We start from the raw sequence: 20187 nt of genomic DNA on the forward strand, positions 1-20187 counted from the left end.
TGGGTTAAGTCCCACTGTGTGGCACCTTGGGCAAGTGTATTCTACTATAGCTTCAGGCTGACCAAACCTTGTGAGTGGATTCAGTAGATGGAAACTCAAAGAAGCCCATCGTATATATATATATATATATATAAATATATGTATGTGTGTGTATATGTTTGTGTGTCTGTGTTTGTCTCCCCAGCATTGCTTGACGACCGATACTGGTGTGTTTACATCCCCATAACTTAGAGGTTCAGCAAAAGCGACCAATAGTATAAGTACTAGGCTTACAAAGAATAAGTCCTGGGGTCGATTTGCTTGACTAAAGGTGGTGCTCCAGCATGGCCACAGTCAAATGACTGAAACAAGTAAAAGAGTAAAAGAATAATCTTAATTATTATTTAGAAATTGTAAGTTTTTTTGTTATTAACTCTGAAATTTGTCACCCCATTGAGCTAAAGGATGCAGCTTACTTATTTAGAAGTTAATTATACTATTACACTAGCACATGCTAAGAAGTAAACACTTACAAAATGGCCATTTATGAGGCTACACATTTGTGAATGGGCTGTCTTATGACCTTTTGATTTTGTCGTGGATACTTTTTCAGAAGTATGTAACTATTTGGGGAAACTTCCAGTAATGATATTAGCACATTTTACTTTTTGCTGAGTTCTTTCTCCTTGTTTCATGTAGTTCATATAACATTATGCATATGTGTGTCTCTGCCTCTTTCATAATTACTACATGTTTCCCTGAATTGCTTAGTTGCATCCCCTGCACATCCCTCTCTCCTTCTCTTGTTATTTCTACTTTATGTCTCATCACCAACACAAGCTAACTCCTTTATCTAGCCCCTCCTACTAAATTTTTGTTGCCCATGTTAACTTACAGAACTTTTAACTAGATACCAAATCTATTTATCTAGTCAAAAGTTTTATGATGGTCATAGACACTGCACATTCTCCTGACTATACCAGCCATTACCTAGAATGTGGGTCTAATGACAAAATGGACTAAAACAATTGCTGCACATTACTATATTGAACTGGTATTTATTTGCAATAGCTAACATCATTTTAGACAATGTAGAATAAACTATTCAACCCAGAAACACAGCAAGGTGGAAGGAACAAATGACTCGAGAACAGTTATTCCTATCTGTTTGGCCCTCTTCTCAACATCTTTACTCATAGGATGAGATATCATGTTGGAGCTAGATGGTAGGATACAATTCTAGTAGGAATTAAGGATAAAATCCGTTTCCACAATGATAAGTTTCAATTTTAGTGAAGAGATGTTATAAACTAGTATAATGAATGTTGTTACTGAATATATGTTACATACACTAAACGATGATGATGATGATAAAGTTAAATTAAATTCAATAAAACAAGCCTATAGTCATATTCTTTTTATCATTTGAAAGTTAAATGATAAAGTTTTAATGTATTACAATTAAGTTACTATTCAAAATTTTATATTAACTAAGAAAGAACATTAGATATAAAGTTTGTCATGGAAAAGTTGTTTTGTATTTTTAATATCCAATTCTACTGTCTAAATTGTTAATAAATGACTGACAAATCAACAATGTCGTTTTTTTTACAGGACACTATATGTATGCAGAAGCTTCTTATGGAAATTACAATGAAACAACAAGCCTTAGGTTTCCAGTTTCAAAAGATGCCAAAGGGAGACAACTGAAATTTGATTACCACATGTATGGGAGTCATGTTGGTCAACTATATGTTGTATTTATCACTAGTCAATCTTCAAATGAAGAAATAGTTTGGATGATGAAAGGAAATAAAGGAGAATACTGGCTCAAAGCATGTGTACCTATTAAAAATGACATAAGTGAAATCATATTTGTAGCTGTAAAAGGATATTCATACCAAGGAGACATTGCAATAGACAATGTGGTAATTGAAGAAAAAGGATGCCCTGGTAATATTTTAAAATTTTATTTTTCATATGTAAAAAGGTTTGCTAAATTGGAAGTGTTTGTTTATATAACCATTATTGACTTTATCACTGGGTAGATATAAATGAAGTGGTATTGCTCTAGCCTAAATAGTTAATTTCATCATTCTCACCACTCAGTAAAAAATCATTTTTGAATTGACATTTTGATGATATTTTCATCAGTAGGAAGGAAATAAATTTTGATATATCAAATATCTTTTTATTCTGAATTTCTGAGGAATTATTTATAAACTGATATGCCCAAACTAGTGTCTTTACTTTGCTTGTTATAGTTACAATGTTTCAGTTGTTGTACTTTGTGACTGTCTATGGGTGTCTATCATTTATGGTAACCTTCTTGGAATTTCAAACCAAACCTTTTATTCAGTCCTGAGAGATCGATTGTTCTCATTCTCTAACCATACCAGAGACATTTTCATATTAGCTGTTCTGCTTGTGATGTCACTTGTCCCACTTGAACCAAATATTGTTTGACTGGCCTTGAATGCATATCTGCTAGCTAAACTACTACATATATGTGACATTTATTTGTCCCTTATACTTACTATCCCTTTGTCACATAAAACAAATTTGTAATGGAAATCTAATTGTGTTTGTAGGTTTTATGTTCTTTCTTAATTAGTGGTATATAATATTCTTCTTTCTGCTCGGACTACTGATGCAGTTATCAAAGCTAAGCATATACACTGATTCCTTCCATCAACTTATGGTCCATGTTCCTTATCTATTATCTTGACTTTGTTCCACAACAGTTGGTAATTTAACTTTTCCCTGCCGTAATGATCAGTTATGCTTGATATTTTTATCTTCTCATATATTTCAGCTTTACAACATTTTCTTTTAGTGGACAGCTAGTATCAATTTTATATTCATGGAATAGGATAAACATAGTTATTTGTCATATTCCCTCCTAGTGAAGCCTTTGTACTGGACAGATGTCCCCAAAAAGAAACCTGCTTTTGAATGCTATCCTTATGTTATATGAACCACAGATCATCTGAAATTTTTTGTTTTGTTGATATGCCTTTAATGTTTAGTAGACAGACATGGTAGTTTTTTACTGACATTCTCAACCCTTGTATCCCAACTTTTGGAAATTTAAGTTGTTACTCTGAAAATAGTTGTTACTCTGAAGAGTCTTTCTAATTTTGATTGAATCTTGTTGGCTGGATGACTACTGGACAACTGGATGAGCTTTGATCACTATAAACATGAAGGGAATCAAAATTCAAGAATTATCCAGTATACTTGGGCTTGCAACATATTGCGCAAGTCAATTGCACATCCAAGAAGGTAAGTTCATTGAAGGTCTTATTGAGTTCATATAGCTCAGCAGTACTTTCACTTCCTCCTGATAAGGCCAGAGATAGAAATTTCGTTAAGGTATTTTGTATAAGATCAGACTAGCATTCAAAAGCAAACCTATCCTTTAAGGACATCCCTCCAGAACAAAGCTTCCATTAGAAGAGATCATGACCAATAATTTTATGTATTTCATGCCATGCAGGGGTTGTAGCATATATAAATTTCTTTAAAAATAAGGCTAGATGAACACCAAAAAGCTATAATGCATAGAGGAACAGAATATGTAATTGATCATTTGTATAGTGAAATGATAATTGACAGAAATGACACTGGAAGGTACGATAACAGAAAGAATCAGTGCATATGCTGGTCTTTGATAATCTCTTCAGTAGGCCTATCATAGAGTTGGGTATTATATGAAAGCCTTTGATTAAGAAGGAGCATTAAAGCTTATAACTATAAAAGAAAAGTTATGTTTAAAATTTCTTATTTCCATGATATAATTTTCCTACGGGTTAAGTGTCAAGCAATAATGTAGTACTTTAGAAGTGAAACAAGCAAGTAACATTACATGCAGGAAAATAACTAGCAAGAGAATATCCCTATTGACAATGGAATGTGAATAATCTACCCCCATATATTTGATAAAGTGTTCAGTTTGAAATTTCAAGAATATTACTAAATATGACAAGTACTTGAGGAAGGTCAGAGAAACAATGGCTGAAACATTATATCACTGCATAACTACATTGTCTGCCCTGAAATCTGTTACTAACTCTAAGTATGAACAATTCAAGAAGGTAATCAGAGAGCTAATCATCATCATCATCATTGTTTAACGTCCATTTTACATGCTAGCATGGGTTGGGCAGTTTGACCGGGGTCTGGGAAGCCAGGAGGCTTCACCAGGCTCCAGTCTGATCTGGCAGTGTTTCTACAGCTGGATGCCCTTCCTAACGCCAACCACTACGTGAGTGTAGTGGGTGCTTTTTATGTGCCACCGGCACAAGGGCCAGAGGAGGCTGGCAAACGGCCACAATCGGTTGATGCTTTTTACATACCACCAGCACGGAAGCCTGCCAAGGCAGTGCTGGCATTGGCCACGTTCAGATGGTGCTTTTTATGTGCCACCAGTACGGGTATCACAACTACAATTTCCATTTGATTTTTATTTTGATGCTGATGTACTTGACTCAATAGGTCTCCTCAAGCACAGCAGATCACCCTACGATCCAAGGTACTTTTGAATGGGCTGGGGCTGGTTATGCGAAACTGGTGTAAGATACAGCCATGAACTCACTTTATTTGCCAGGTCTTCACAGACACAGCATATCTCCAGAGGTCTTGGTCTTTCGTCATTGCCTCTGTGAGGCCCAACGTTCGAAGGTCATGCTTGACCACCTTATCCCATGTCTTCCTGGGTCTACCTCTACTCTGGATTTCTTTGACTGTTTGGAAGTGGCATTTCTTCACACATCTCTCTACATCCATCCATAGTACATGACCATGCCAGCACAAACGTCTCTCTTACATGCCACATCCAATGCTTCTTATGTCCAACATTTCTCTCAGAGTGCTTATACTCTGCCGCGTGTGCACATTGACATTACACATCCGGTGGATCATATTAGCTTCATTTCTTTCGAGCCTATGCATGTCCTCCGCAGTCACAGTCCATGTTTCACAGCTGTGAAACATGGCAGTTTGCACTCAGGCATCATACAGTCTACCTTTCACTCTGAGTGAGAGGCTCTTTGTTACCAGCAGAGGTAGGAGCTCTCTGAACTTTGCCCAGGCTATTCTTATTCTAATGGTAACACTCTCTGAGCATCCACCCCCACTACTAACTTGGTCACCTAGGTAGTGGAAGCTATCAACTACTTCTAGTTTCTTCCCCTGGAGTGGGATGGAATCTGTTTTCTGAGCATCTGTGGTGTTTATCGCCCCTAATCCAGGATAAACTTAGGATGTTTTAAATTGATTTTTTCCCTCAACTTAGAAAAAAATCTCAGCACATCTCATAACTTTTATTCCTTCAGCAAAAGCAGAATCTCACTTTACAAACCAAATTTGGTATAAATGTTTATATCTTCAACATGAAAGTCTTAGAAATTTAATATTCTCAAAGTATCTTAAAGAGCCTAAAGTTTTTCCTAATTCAGCTAGAATCATTTATTTTCACTTAACAGTATGGATGTAGTATCTTCAAAATACTACTCTCTTCCCTGGAGTATTATACTCATTCATTGATTACTTTATTAGTCCACATACAGACACTGGTCAACCTTCTGTATTCAGTTACACAGTGATAGCAAAATAGTTGAAAATATTGAAAACCTGCAGATGAAGAGACTCAACCAATTTGTGTTCAGCTCAAATCCTCCTGTATGTGATTTAGGTTTCATCAGACTGTCTCACTCAAAATATACATGTAATGGAAATTTTTAAGTGGGGCCCTTAATAATCCAATGGATTGTGGGATTCCCAGCTACCTGGCTTTCAATGTAACTAGCTATGGTGAATTAAATATCCAGGATAACATCATAAATTGCAAGTTTTAACCATGTAAACTGTAGAAACAAAACATTCCCCTGTTTTCTTCCTTAAGTAGGCATGGTACCTAAATTGGGGCAGTCATGAAAGTTGCTAAGACTATATTCTTCTTCCTAACAAAGATATCAGGGTCAGAAAAAGGAAACAGCAACAATCAAAATTGAAATAGACTGGGATCCCAACAGAAAAGTTATTTGTACTCTAGCTACCCTTTTTTGTAGAACAATATACTCTTTTTAAGGTAAAAAGGATATTGTCAATTAATTTTAATCTAGGATATTACCAGTACTTATTTCTTGATCGTTGAAGGATAAATAGCTAATCCTACCATAAAGAATTTGAACTCAGTACCATAGATTGGATTGGATGTGTTACTCTGAATTGTTTGTTTACCTACCTCATCCAACACATCTCTCTCTCCTTTTCTACTGTATCAACTACCGCTCAGGTTCCAGAATTAATACTTTGACTGAGCTATCTTCACTAGAGCACAAACCTTTGAGAATTTTCTCCTTGCCTGCATTATTCTGCAAGCTTTGACTTGGAGACGCTCAAGCTCAATGAATGTTAAGAATTTAATCCTACTTACCTGAGAAGGACTACAAATATTATGGCCACATCCTTCTATGTGTTGGTCTACCCACCAACACATATGTATGCATACTAGACACCAGAAAACAGCTTGCCTCTGCAATCTGTGTAGCTTTTACTTAATTTTATTAACTGATATTCAAATTTTATTAATTGACATTCAAAATTTAAATTTCAGTATGTTAAACATAAAAAATGACTTACCTTTTATTACCATTTTTTTAATCGAAATCAAATTCGATGACTGGTATCCGTGCTAGAGTACTATACGAGCGTGATCGTTACCAGAGCAACAAACTGGCCTCCGTGCCAATGGCATGTAAAAGCACCATTCGAGCGTGATCGTTACCTACGTCGCCTTACTGGCACTTGTGCCGGTGGCATGTGAAAAAACATTAAAATGAGGTCATTGCCAGTGCCGCTGGACTGGCTCCTGTGCAGTTGGCACATAAAAAGCACTATTTGAGCATAGCCGCGGCCAGTACCACCTCACTGGCCCTCGTGCCAGTGACATGTAAAAGCACCACTACACTCTCGGAGTGGTTGGCATTAAGAAGGGCACCCAGCCGTAGAAACTCTGCAAAATTGGATTGGAGTCTGGTGAGCCATCTGGTGAGCCAGACCTCAGTCAAATTGTCCAACCCATGCTAGCATGGAAAGCGGACGTTAAACGATGATGATGATGATGATGACAGAGACATTATAAAATTGAATTGGAAGTATAAAGAGAACCACTCCTTTTCTCTTTTCACAACCTCTATCTATAAAGCTGAAATGCGAAAAGTTTGTCTGGTTTTGCGATTGGAACGGGTTAAATGGGGTCGGGTTGGCTCCAAAATTTACAGGAACATGTAAAAAGTGGCGAGGAAGAGAGTGGACTTGGTTAGAAATCCCTATCTCAAAAGTTGTGGTTACTAGGGCAAGAAAACCCACACTTTGACAAGTGTTTTTCGTTTCTCCCTTTCGTATAATACCCTTTCTTCCTCAATCTCTCTTTCCTCCCTTCCCTACACTGTCTCTCTATAACGACGTTTGACAGCGTCCACTCTCTTTCCCTCTCCACTTTCGCCGGCTCTGTCACTCTTTCTCGCAACGCCTCTCTCTCTCTTTCTCTCTCTCTCTCTCTACGTCTGTCTGCATTCATAGAGAGAAAGCGTTAACAGTCGCAAAAGTTTTAATATTTCCGCTACATGTCTTTTACAACGGTGAATTATTATCGCGCACCACCACCACACAATCATGAGAACAAATATTATGAATCATATATTTATTGGCTTAATTTATATGTGTGTGGGTGTGTGTGTGCATATCTATATATAAATATGTATATATATGTATATATATACAAAGTGTATATAACTGTATTTACATATATATAATTTGTATACATTTGTATATATATATATAATGCGTACACACACATACGCACAAATATATATATATATATATGTGTGTGTGTGTGTGTGTGTGTGTGTGTGCATTATGTGGTTAGATTGAGCTAAAAATATGCACACTTATGTCAAAAGTGATTGCGAGTTTGAATGGCAACTATTTTTTTCCTCAAAGGAAAGGCGTGACCTCTAGGACAAAATTCCTCATCTTTTAAAATGTGGTCCGAGTAGACCCGAATGAAATCGGGTTATATTAACCAAGCAAGTAAAACAATGAAAAACTATGCCATTTTAATCCCAAGCAAGGCCGGGTATCTCTGTAAGTTTACTACATATTTGAGAAAAGGGCGGACGTTGTCTCACAAGCAGTTATACAGGCAAAAGTGTTAGTAAATATGGTCGAATTGAGCTGAAAATGCCAGCTTTGAGTTTGCTCAATTGAAAGGTGTGGCCTCTAGGAAAAAATTCTTCATCTTTTAAAATGTGGCCCGCGTAGACCCGAATGAAATCGGGTTATAATACCGAAACAAATAAAACAATGATAAACTATTTTAATCCCGAGCAAGACCGGGTTTCTCTGCTATCTATATATATAAATAAGGCTTTGGGTCAAAACTGTGTGCACATTTTGCTACGTCAGATGTTGGAGGCCTGACCAGTGGTCGAATCGAGCTGAAAATTGACACAGGCATAGAAGGTGTGATGAGGCAGAGAGTTGAGTAGGTTATAACTCGCCATCTGGAAAGATGCAGTTGCTATAGTGAGAAGAGTGATTTTTTATCGATTCAAGGGGACTCTAAGCCCCGCCAGATTGGCGCGATTGGCATCTAATATCTAATCTATAAAATGAAGAAGGCAAACGTTGATACAAATTGGACTTTTATGTAAAAAGGGGTCTAAATGCGGCTGGAAGGGGATTAAAATTTACAGGAGGGGGTAACTTGTGGTGAGAAATTGATTGGGAGACGTTTTGGGGCGCTACAGTGGATGCTTTGGTGTGAAAACTGGGATTTTATTGATTTGGGGGAACACTTGGGGTCCAGATCGGACACCTTTTGCCCGATTTCAATCAACTTTTCAACATGGTAAAGTGGAAGCGGATTTGTAATTTAAACGCGGAAATCTAATTTTTTTATAAATGGGAGAGAGATAGATAGAGAAAAATAAATATTAAGAGAAAGCGAGGGAGAGTCTGAGAGAAAGGAAGAGTAAGAGAGTGGGAAAGTGAGAAAGGAGAGAGAAACAAAGAGGGAGAATGTGGCGATAAGAAACAGAAAGGAAGCAACAGAAAGTAACAACCACACACTCAACCGCGCGTAGAGTGGGTCAACTTAATCTAGTATATTATATATTTTGTTTTAAATATTTCAGTACTAGCAAAAGAAACTTTCATAGAAATTTATGTTTTGAAATCCCCAAAATTCGGTTCTTCAAATTATGGTGCATTAACTTTCACTTATGTGTAATTTTTCTATATTGTTGCAGGTCCCTTTGATTGCGACTTTCAAAATGGAATCTGCAAATATAGCATTGCCTCTTATTACGGTTTTGGATGGTATATTCGGCATGACTATTCATACGAAAGTAGTAAGTTTTGTTTTTATCTTTATCCTCCAAACTATGTTTATATGTGAATGAAACCATAAATACAATATATATATACATATATGTATATATGTATGTATGTATGTATGTATGTATGTATGTATGTATGTATGTATGTATGTATGTATGTATATATATATATGTATATATGTATATGTATATAAGTATATATGGCTATGTATATATGTATATATATATGTATATATATTTATATGTATATGTGTATATATATGTATGTATATATATATATTTGTATATATATATATATATATATATATATATATATATATGTATGTATATATGTTCGCCAGAGGCCGTTTGGTAAACGGGCTTTTACAGACTGCTTTTCGATGTCCCCATTGGCGGCGTCATACGTTTCTTACATATAAATGATACCTAAGACAATTAACACCTTGATATCCTAATAAAAGAAAAATTTTTGAAAAAATTTTTTGGAAAAATAATCTCTGAATAAATTTTGCAAGCGGAAATTACTCCCCTTGGGCGATTGGTCGGTTTTTTAGAAGCAAGGGCAGGAATTATACCCCCCTGATTTTTGCCGAGGTTAATTTAGACAAGAAGGCCACTGACGGACACACGAACACAGAATTATTTCAGCCGCCTGACCGGCTTCTTTCAGTAGTGCTCACAATCTCGCGCCCCTCGCCACCATACGGCCACGCATACATAGGCTAGCATACACACACAGGCATGTAGGTAGGTAGTTTCTCGCACCTAAATAAGACACCCTGAATTCTTAAAATATTCAGAGCATCAACTTTGGTTACACAGAATATCTTCACACCCCTTGTTTTCATTATTTCCTCACCTACCAGATTTGACCGCGGCCTGACCTTGATTTATTCCAACGGACTTTTTTGTCGGCCTCTACCAACGTACATTGAGAAACAGTTTAACCCACTTCATGGGCTCCTAGGGAGCGTTCTTGTTCGAGTTGCTTGCTGCGCTTTTGTTTTGTTTGGACATCGTAATTCCTGGATTTTCCTGAAGAGAAAGATGCAATATGGTATCCTTATTCAATCAGAATTTGGAAATTTGTGGCCTTTGAAACATGTGTAGAATGTAATAAAAGGAATTCTGTAGAATCTTCGTTCAGCTCCATTTCTTCCATTCACTAATTATATTAAACTTCAATTATCCGCGCCAACGCACGGTTGCAACACCCTATGGTCATAACTCCAACCGTGTTTTTTCTGCTGTGATTTTTGCTACCCAGGTATCGGTTAAACTTTTGAATAATCCGTAACAAGATAATTCATCTTTCCATTTCAACAAACATATATATTTGTTTGTTTTTGTTTTTGTTTTTTCCAGTTTCAGCTCTTGAGCTGTGGCCATGCTGGGGCACCGCCATTGTGGTGAAAGAGTACAGCAGGGATCACCACCCCCTGCCGGAGCCTCGTAGAGCTTTTAGGTGTTTTCGCTCAATAAACACACACAACGCCCAGTCTGAGAATCGAAACCGCGATCCTGCGACCGCGAGTCCGCTGCCCTAACCACTAGGCCATTGCGCCTCTACTATATATATATATATATATATATATATATATTATATATATATATATTATATATATATATATGTATGTATATATGTATATATATATGTATGTATATATGTATGTATACATGTCTATATATATATGTATATATATATATATATATATATATGTATATATTATATATATATATGAAAATATATATGTATATATATAGATAAGAAAGTTGGTTTGTGAAAGCACGTGGGTGAATATATAAAAAATAGTAAAGAGTGAAAAAACGACAGAAGGCTTAAATGTTAAAAAATATATATATTTGCGTCAATATGTCTGAAGAATATTAGAAAATTTTTTAAACAATTTTTTTTTTTTTTCCTTTATAATGACATAATTTTTAAAGAAAGACCGGTTTCGCATTTAGCTTTTCAAATTTCTTGTGACGTTATGTTTATGTTTAATAGAGTTATCCTTGTGTTTAAGCTCCGGAGAGTTCTAAACAAGGGAAGGTAGTGGGTGATTTCTTCCGGTGTAAGGGAGATAATCGCTTAAAAATTTTTTTCGTTTCTCTTAATGTGAATTTCTCTGTACCATACACCAAATCATTAAAAGCTACAAACAGCCTAAATCACTTAAAAAGATTCTCACAAAGGCAAAATTGTCTTCTGAAATTAGGGATGCAAAAGTAAAAAAATGTGGTAGATCGAACTGTGCAACATGTCCTAACCTGCTAGAAGGATCAGAATTCCTCTTTAAAGAGGGACAGAAATTCAAGATCAAATCTAACTTTACTTGTGCCTCTGAAAACATAATTTATGTCATAAAATGCTCGGGCTGCCACCAAGACTACGTGGGTTCCACGGGACTATCACTCAGACGTAGATGCACACTGCATCGACAACAGATTGCATTCCCAGAATATAGAATGATACCTTTTAGTGAGCACATTGAGAAATGCGCAAAGCAACTACTACCACAATTTTTAATCTTTCCATTTTACCAATGTGCTTTCGGATCATCAACACAAATTAGACTAAACAAGGAAACATTCTTCATTGAAAAGTACAAGCCCAGACTCAACCATCCGAACATACTGGTACAGAGAAATTCACATTAAGGGAAAGGAAAAAAATTTTTAAGCGATTATCTCCCTTACACCGGAAGAAATCATCCACTACCTTCCCTTGTTTAGAACTCTCCGGAGCCTAAACACAAGGATAACTCTATTAAACATAAACATAACGTCACAAGAAATTTGAAAAGCTAAATGCGAAACCGGTCTTTCTTTAAAAATTATGTCATTATAAAGGAAAAAAAAAAAAAAAAAATTTGTTTAAAAAATTTTCTAATATTCTTCAGACATATTGACGCAAATATATATATTTTTTAACATTTAAGCCTTCTGTCGTTTTTTCACTCTTTACTATTTTTTATGTATATATATATATATACATTCAAAATGTGACCGCGTGTGTACCGTTAGCGATTTTTTTCTCCGTCTTCCCTTCTCTGGATCTTTCCTTTTCCTATGTTTCTGACGAAGAGCTCCGCTCGAAACGTTAAACCCTCCGTCTTCCCTTCCTTCCTGAGCGTCCAATAATACTATATTTGTTCCACGTCCTCGCGTTGTTGTGTTTTCTCTTTGTGTTTTCATGTTTGGATTAACTTTATATGCATATATATATATATAGATAGATATATATATATATGTATATATATATATATATATATATATATATATATATATATATATATATATATATATATATATGTACAAATAAGAAAATGGAGGAACAGATTCATTTCGATCATCGACTTACAAATATTACCAATTCATATTATTTATTAACTACATAAATAGGAAGATCCAAATCCAACAAAACAAAACAATTTACATCAATATGTAAGATAATAATACCATAAGAATAATACACATAAAATTGATCCTACAGCTGTTTCAGCCTCTATATAAAGGTATCTCATTCTGCCTATATTAGTCAGATGTATTGAGGTAATATGCAATTAAAAATGAGTTACTTATATATATGTATATATGTATATATATGTATATATTATATATATATATATACATATATATACATATATATATATATATATATATATATATATATATATAATATATATATATATATATGTATGTATGTATGTATGTATGTATAACAATAATAGTATGAGGAAATATTATTCCAAAATTACAGGGAAAAATTCAATTCGAAATATAAAATTAAATTTCACAAAATATCATATATATATATGTAAATTAGAAAAAAAACACCTTTTATCAATTCAATAATGAAAAATTAAATTATACCATTTAGAAAAATTACATATTATAGAAAGATTAAATATAAGATAAAGCATATAACGATAATTAAGTAATGTGTAAAATGATAAATAAAACGTATAAATTTGGTAGAATAACGACACGTGTTCCGTGGCTATATTTAAGAAATGATAATAGTAAAAATAATAGTAGTAGTAGTAGTAAAATCACTTCAATATAAATATAGCCACTCTTCAGGTTAAAGGTAACAACAATAATAGAATAATTAATTACATAAATTAATAAATATACATAAATAATCTTGTAAAATACGAAATATCTTGAATATATTCTTGTTTAAAAGATAAGATACAATTAATTAAAATATTTAAAACAAATATATATATAAGATACAAAATATGCATTAAGTGAAAACTAAATACTATAATTTAAACGATATACATTAAATTAAATTATTTATTTATTTATTCATTTAATAGACATCTAAATAAAGTTTTATACTCATTAAGTAATTTATATTAAAAACCTTAATATTAAGTAATATACATAATGTTAGTACAAGCTATAAATATTGGAATTAAAAATAGGAAATGGTTAAAATATATACACACCTATTAGATAAACTAACTATATTATTAATATATATGTGATATCTATAGATTTAATATTTTACTCAATAATATATTTAACCAAAATATCAATTAATATAAAACTAATATACTTAAATGTAATACTACGTAACAAATATACCACCTAATTATTAAATAATGTATTGTCTTACAAAACTAATTCTCAAATTAAATTATATGTAATACGTTAAATCACATTTTAAAAATAATAATAAAGCATAGTAAATAAATAGATATACATATCACAACTAGTAATTATCATGAAATTATATATAAAATTAATATTTTAACAACAATAATGATAACAATACTACTACTACTACTACTACTACTACTAATAATAATAATAATATAATAATAATAATAATAATAATAATAATAATAACAATCAAACTTAATACAATTCAAAAGTTAAATAATATTGTTAAATAAAAACGTTACTTAGCTTGTCGATGAAAATAATATAACTGAATTTTAAACGTAAAAATGTAGGTCTTAGCGTTTATAAGAAATTAAACTCGTGAAGACGTTGTGTAAACAAATAGAATAAAATTATCAATGAAAATGATGAAAACTATTTATTAATGAAAAAGACGAAAAATATTTAAGCTTCATGAATTAAAGAAAAATAAGAAAAATAGAATAACAAATGACATTTAACTATAAAGACATTTTACTATAAATGACAGTTACTATAAATTAAGTTCCAAATAATTATTACGTAAAATATACATATAATATTAAATTAATTTATATTACTATAATTAATAGGTCTTAATAAATTATATATAATCATTTATGTATTAAGAAATATCTAAGTTTAAAATTGTTCAAATATATTAATATAACATATAATAATATAGTAAATTCTACTCTAATACTATTAAATTATATCTACAAGAAATAAATATCATAAAAAGAAATAAGGTTTTATGCATACTGAAAAATAAGTTAAACATATTATATAGGTAAATAAATTTATGCTAGCATTTAATTTTAAATGACTATTTACTATAAATTTAAAGTCTAAATAAGTAAGTAAAATATATATAAATCCTTAAATCCTTAAAAATGTTTTAGCCCGAAGGCCGCGGCCATGCTGGGGCACCACCGCTGAATGAGCTACACTAGTTTGTGAATCCACCTCTGATACGTGGCACTTGATCAACAAGGGAGTTCGATGCTGCTGCCCGCATATATATAAAATATATATTTTATATTTAAATTTATTTATATTACTATAATTAACATATCTTAATAAATTTATATAATCATTTATTTATTAGCTAAACCTATTATATAGGTAATTTAATTTATGTTTACATTTAGTTTTACGTTCCTCCAATGAGTTTACCAACACATAATTGTTATTAAATAATATTTCTTTGAATTAGTTATTATCCAGTGAATAATAATTACTCCCTGTACAATATGACTTAGCCCTACAAATAATCTCCCAAGTTAATTTATATCTAATAGATCTAGATTTATGGTCCCAAAAATATTTTTACTGAGACCTGTTGAATTTCTTAGATTTTTATTCCTAAAAGATTACATATATTGAGATACTCTTGATTTAAATTTATTCGAAGTGTACTCTATATAAATAGTGCTTAAATTATGATAATTAAAATTCTTATCAACTATAAAGTTACCATACACTTATAGAGTACATTATCTAAATTACAATTATTATTAAAATTACATGTAGTCTTATCCCTACATGTACAATGAATTAAATCTTGGTCTTTATTATTATTATTGGAATCGATATTTTATCTATCTTTATAGAATTTATTTAATTTAAATGTATTAAATGAAGAAATAATGTTACCAACATTATTAGCAGATGAATACCCAACTCCAAAATTATTATTAGAATAAGTGTTATAATATTTGTTATTATCCCTAATGAATATTTCAATTATATTTTAAATTTCTTTAATAAGATTTGTTTTAACCTGAGCCGCCCCAAAAGGAACGATTAACCATATTTTATTTTTATCTTTTATATTATTATTATTATTATTATTATATTATTATTATTATTATTATTATTATTATTATTATTATTAATATTATTATTATTATTATTATTATTATTATTATTATTATTATTATTATTATTATATTTTTTGTAATATTATTAATTTATCATCTTCATTAAATTTTATCGTATTTTTATTTTTATTTTTATTTCTATTTCTATTTTTATACCAATATTAAATGTATGATTTACATTATCAAAATACCTATTATTATTAAGATGATAGATACCTAAATAAGATTTATCATAATTCAGATATCCTGCCTCATGCAGGGCTTTATTATAATAAGGTGCATGTTTATTAAAAATCTCTAAATCATATATATATATGCATACATATATATATAATATATATATATATATATATTATATATATATATATATATATAATATATATATATATATATATATATATATATATATATATTATATATATATATATATATATATATGCATACATATATATATATATGTATGTATGTATGTATGTATGTATATGTATATGTATATATACATCATGTATCATATACTTTCAGTATGTGGGGACTACTGCTAATTGAGACATACTTATTCGTTTCTTTCTCCATTTTTTCCACTTCATGTATTCTTTACATAGAAGAGCATAGGCTCAAAACATAGAAGACTTCTAATTCTCCCTGAGTATAAACCTAATATACCGTTTGTTTTAACCTCATCTTCATGTCTTCATGTACCACACACATACACACACACACACACACTCACACACACTTACACACACTAACTCAGGTATATTGCCACTCCCTAAACTTTATTATTCTGTTTGACATCAAAATCTTTTTGTATGCTGGTCATATTTACTAGTGTGCAAGAAAGAAGACTGTAAGACCACTGGTTTGGTCGTGTGATGCGTATAGATATGGACAGTTGCATAAAGAAGTGCCAATCATTTAAAGTGGATGAAACTTGTGGAAGAGGGAGGCTCAGGAAGACATAGGATGAAGAACTGAAGGTCATTCTCTGTGCCTTATGAAGGAGATGACAAAGGACTGAAATATCTGGCACTTTGCTTTACTCAAGAAAACCCATCCACCACAGCAGAACTGACGTCAATGATAATGATGAATGGGAAAGAGTTTTCACTATGAGAACCCAACAGAGGGACCAGCTATCCTAGCTGACAGCAGTATGATAGGTAATTAAGGATATGAAGACAGAGAAATTCTCTGGTCCATTAGGAGTTACTACTAAGATGCTTAAAATATCTAGTAGAGTATGATATGGTCTAGTCACTTGTTATTCGGGAGGATGTCATCCACAATTACTGGTATAGCAGTATGATAGTCAGCTGCTCTCAAGGGTAAGGGAGATAGATACCTCAAAAGTAATTATAGAGACATCAAATTGCTGGATCTGGTGATGAAACTCATGGAGAGAGTTATAGCTTAATTAATTAGGAACAGAATTAGACTAGATGAAATGTAGTTCGGTTTTGTTCCAAGGAGAAGCACTACTGATGCTATTTTCATAGTCAGGTAACTATATACAAGAGAAGTATTTAGCTAAGAATAAACTGTTGTACTTGGCATTTGTTGACCTAGAGAAAGCCTTCAACAGAGTACCTCACTCATTGATATGGTGGTCTCTAAGGAATCTAGGGATAGATGAATGCCTTGTAAAAGTGATACAGGCTATGTACAGGAGTGCTGTTAGCTATGTAAGTATTAGCCTTGAATACAGTGAAGAATTTAGTGTATAGGCAGGTGTTCCCCAAGCTCAGTTCTCAATGCCCCCACTTCATTCATCATTATCCTCCAGGCCATAACAGAGGAATTCAAGTCTGATTTCCCATGAGATGCTGATGATTTTGCTTTCATCGCAGATTCTGTAACAGAACTAGAAAAGGAATTCCAGGAACTGAAGGGTCTTAAAGTTGACTTAGCAAAGACCATGGTTTTAGTGAGCAAAAATGTAGACAGAACCCTACCCACTTCAGATGAATGACTCTGCTACATATATAAGATGTAGGCAGGAATTCCATTCAATGAACCAAGTGCAGGCTATGGACACACAAGAATTGCAGTGGAATCACTGGAGGGTTAATGGAGAAAATAGTTTTTTTTTGTGTGAAAGATGTACAGAAGGTTGTAGATAATTTCTGTTCTCTAGGTGAACTAATTAGCAGGGGAAGAGGATGTTCCAAAAGTATAACTGTTAGAATGAAAATAGAATGGAGAAAATTCAAAGAGCTTTTACCTCTGTTGGTAACCAAAGATCTCTCTCTCTCTCGTTCTCTCTCTCTCTCTGAATGTAAGATTGTATGATGCTTGTGTACAAACAGTAATGCTGCATGGTAGTGAGATGTGGGCCTTACATGCAGAGAACACATGAAGACGTCAGAGTAATGGAACCAGTATGTTCTATTGGCCACATCGCTGTACAAGTAAAACTGGGAGTTAGTGCATTGGTCCATTAGGAGTTTCTACTGAAATGCTTAAAATATCTAGTAGAGTATGATATGGTCCAGTCACTCGTTATGCAGGAAGATGAATTAGATGTAGTATGCAAGAGAGAAACTGCACTGATTTGATCATGTGATGCATGTAGACAAGGACAGCTGCATAAAGAAATGCCAATCACTTGAAGTGAATGGAGCTTTTGGAAGAGGTAGACCTAGGAAGACATGGGATGAAGTATTGGAGGCCCATCTCAAAATGCTGAGTCTTATGGAGATGACAAGTGACTGGTGCCTTGCTGTGCTGGGAAAGATCCATCCACAATAACAGAACTAATATCCTAAAACCACCTTGGTTAATGCTTGTATATGCAGGAATTCAGCCCCACTTCCATTCTCACTACCCCATCAAGATTTTCCCCTACATCTCAATCCCTAACACTCATCACTTCTTTATCTCTGGTATTGACTTCTATAATCACCTGAGAGCAGAATAGGGACATACTACACCCCTTCCCATTCATTACCTTCCTATTTTCTCCCCTATCCCAGAGCCACTTCCATTCCTTATTATCCTCCCCTGCCAAGCCTTCTCTCATCTGTTATACTCCATCTTTAACTCTTATTTCACTCTCTCTCACTCCCAATGTCCTCACATATCTAACATAACCAACTCAAAGCCACTCCTGTCTCTTTCACCATCAATTATTACAGTCACTCCTATCCTGACTAAACCATCTCTCCTCACATTCTTATGAAACTTTCCCCTTCTGCTCACTGTCCACTCTATTTTTTTTATTATTATTATTCTATTTACACACGTCTGATTAGACTGCTGAAATAAATTCTCAATATCAGGCTACAACAAGTAACTTTAGATGCCTTAGAACCTTCCTAAGTTTCCTAGCTGTCCCTAATAATAGTGCTTTCTGGAGCTGCACAAAACTAGGTTTTATGCTTATTTCCTCTAGCCATTTGTTCTAATCTTTAGGAATAGTTCCTAATACACTAATAATTACAAGAATACATTTTACACACACATTTTTCATAGCCCCCAAAACTCAATGGCTAGTACCTGGTATGTTGTTATTTTCTTTATATCTTTCAAATTGACTTTCTCACTATTCAGAATTGTAAAGTCAAATATCTGACACTTTCTATTCTCTTTGTCTACAAAATCAGGCCTTCTAGCTTTTATTGCTCTGTCAATCTGAATGTTAAAATCCTACATCTTATATTTTTTACTTTCTAGTAAGGTTCATGTGCATATCACTTCTCAGTATGGTCAAATCATAGCTTTCTACATAACTTCTAGTGGATTAATCTCCTTAGGTTATCATAGCTTTTCTTGCATTCTTTCTGTGCCAGCATACAGCATTCACTATCTAAGGAACACTCTCTTCCTTTGATTTACATAACCTACATTGGGAGTCTACTTGATTTTTGTCTGTCTTGGCTCTTATCTACTTAGTACTCAATGCTTGATCTTGTGCTGCTACTAACAAACATCTTGCCTCTTTTTCTGCCTTCCTTTCTACCACCATAACCTTGTCTCACTATTACTATTTCCTGCAACTATATTTGGGAATCTACCATGCAAAGTATTCTCTTGTCAGTCAGATAATCTTTCTTCTTTTCCTTGTTTTTAACTTCATTTAGCTTTTTGGTTCCCTATCTCCTACTGTTTCTCTAGCATTTCTTAATAAACTTTCTTCACTGTTACCTACATAGGAGGCTATATCTACTCTAATTAATTCCACACAGTCTTCTATTAATATTAAATGTTTACCACCTTCCATTTCTAGGTAAATATAATCTTGCTATTCCTGCATTTAGATGAAG

General features: G+C 33.0%; 1 protein-coding gene across 2 annotated transcripts in view; it reads left to right on the forward strand.

Annotated features, from left to right (window-relative positions):
* Positions 1-1594: 1594 nt before the first annotated feature.
* LOC115230229 (MAM and LDL-receptor class A domain-containing protein 1-like) overlaps positions 1595-20187 on the forward strand; it is a 70194-nt gene continuing 51601 nt past the window's right edge. For both annotated transcript variants that reach the window (XM_029800445.2, XM_036499577.1), the window contains exons 1-2: positions 1595-1932; positions 9297-9398. In XM_029800445.2, the coding sequence (XP_029656305.1) occupies positions 1602-1932; positions 9297-9398 (433 nt within the window). In that variant the 5' untranslated portion in view covers positions 1595-1601. The remainder of the gene's footprint in view (positions 1933-9296; positions 9399-20187) is intronic.

This window comes from Octopus sinensis, unplaced genomic scaffold (assembly GCF_006345805.1).
Source record: "Octopus sinensis unplaced genomic scaffold, ASM634580v1 Contig14988, whole genome shotgun sequence".
Taxonomy (NCBI): Eukaryota; Metazoa; Mollusca; class Cephalopoda; order Octopoda; family Octopodidae; genus Octopus; species Octopus sinensis.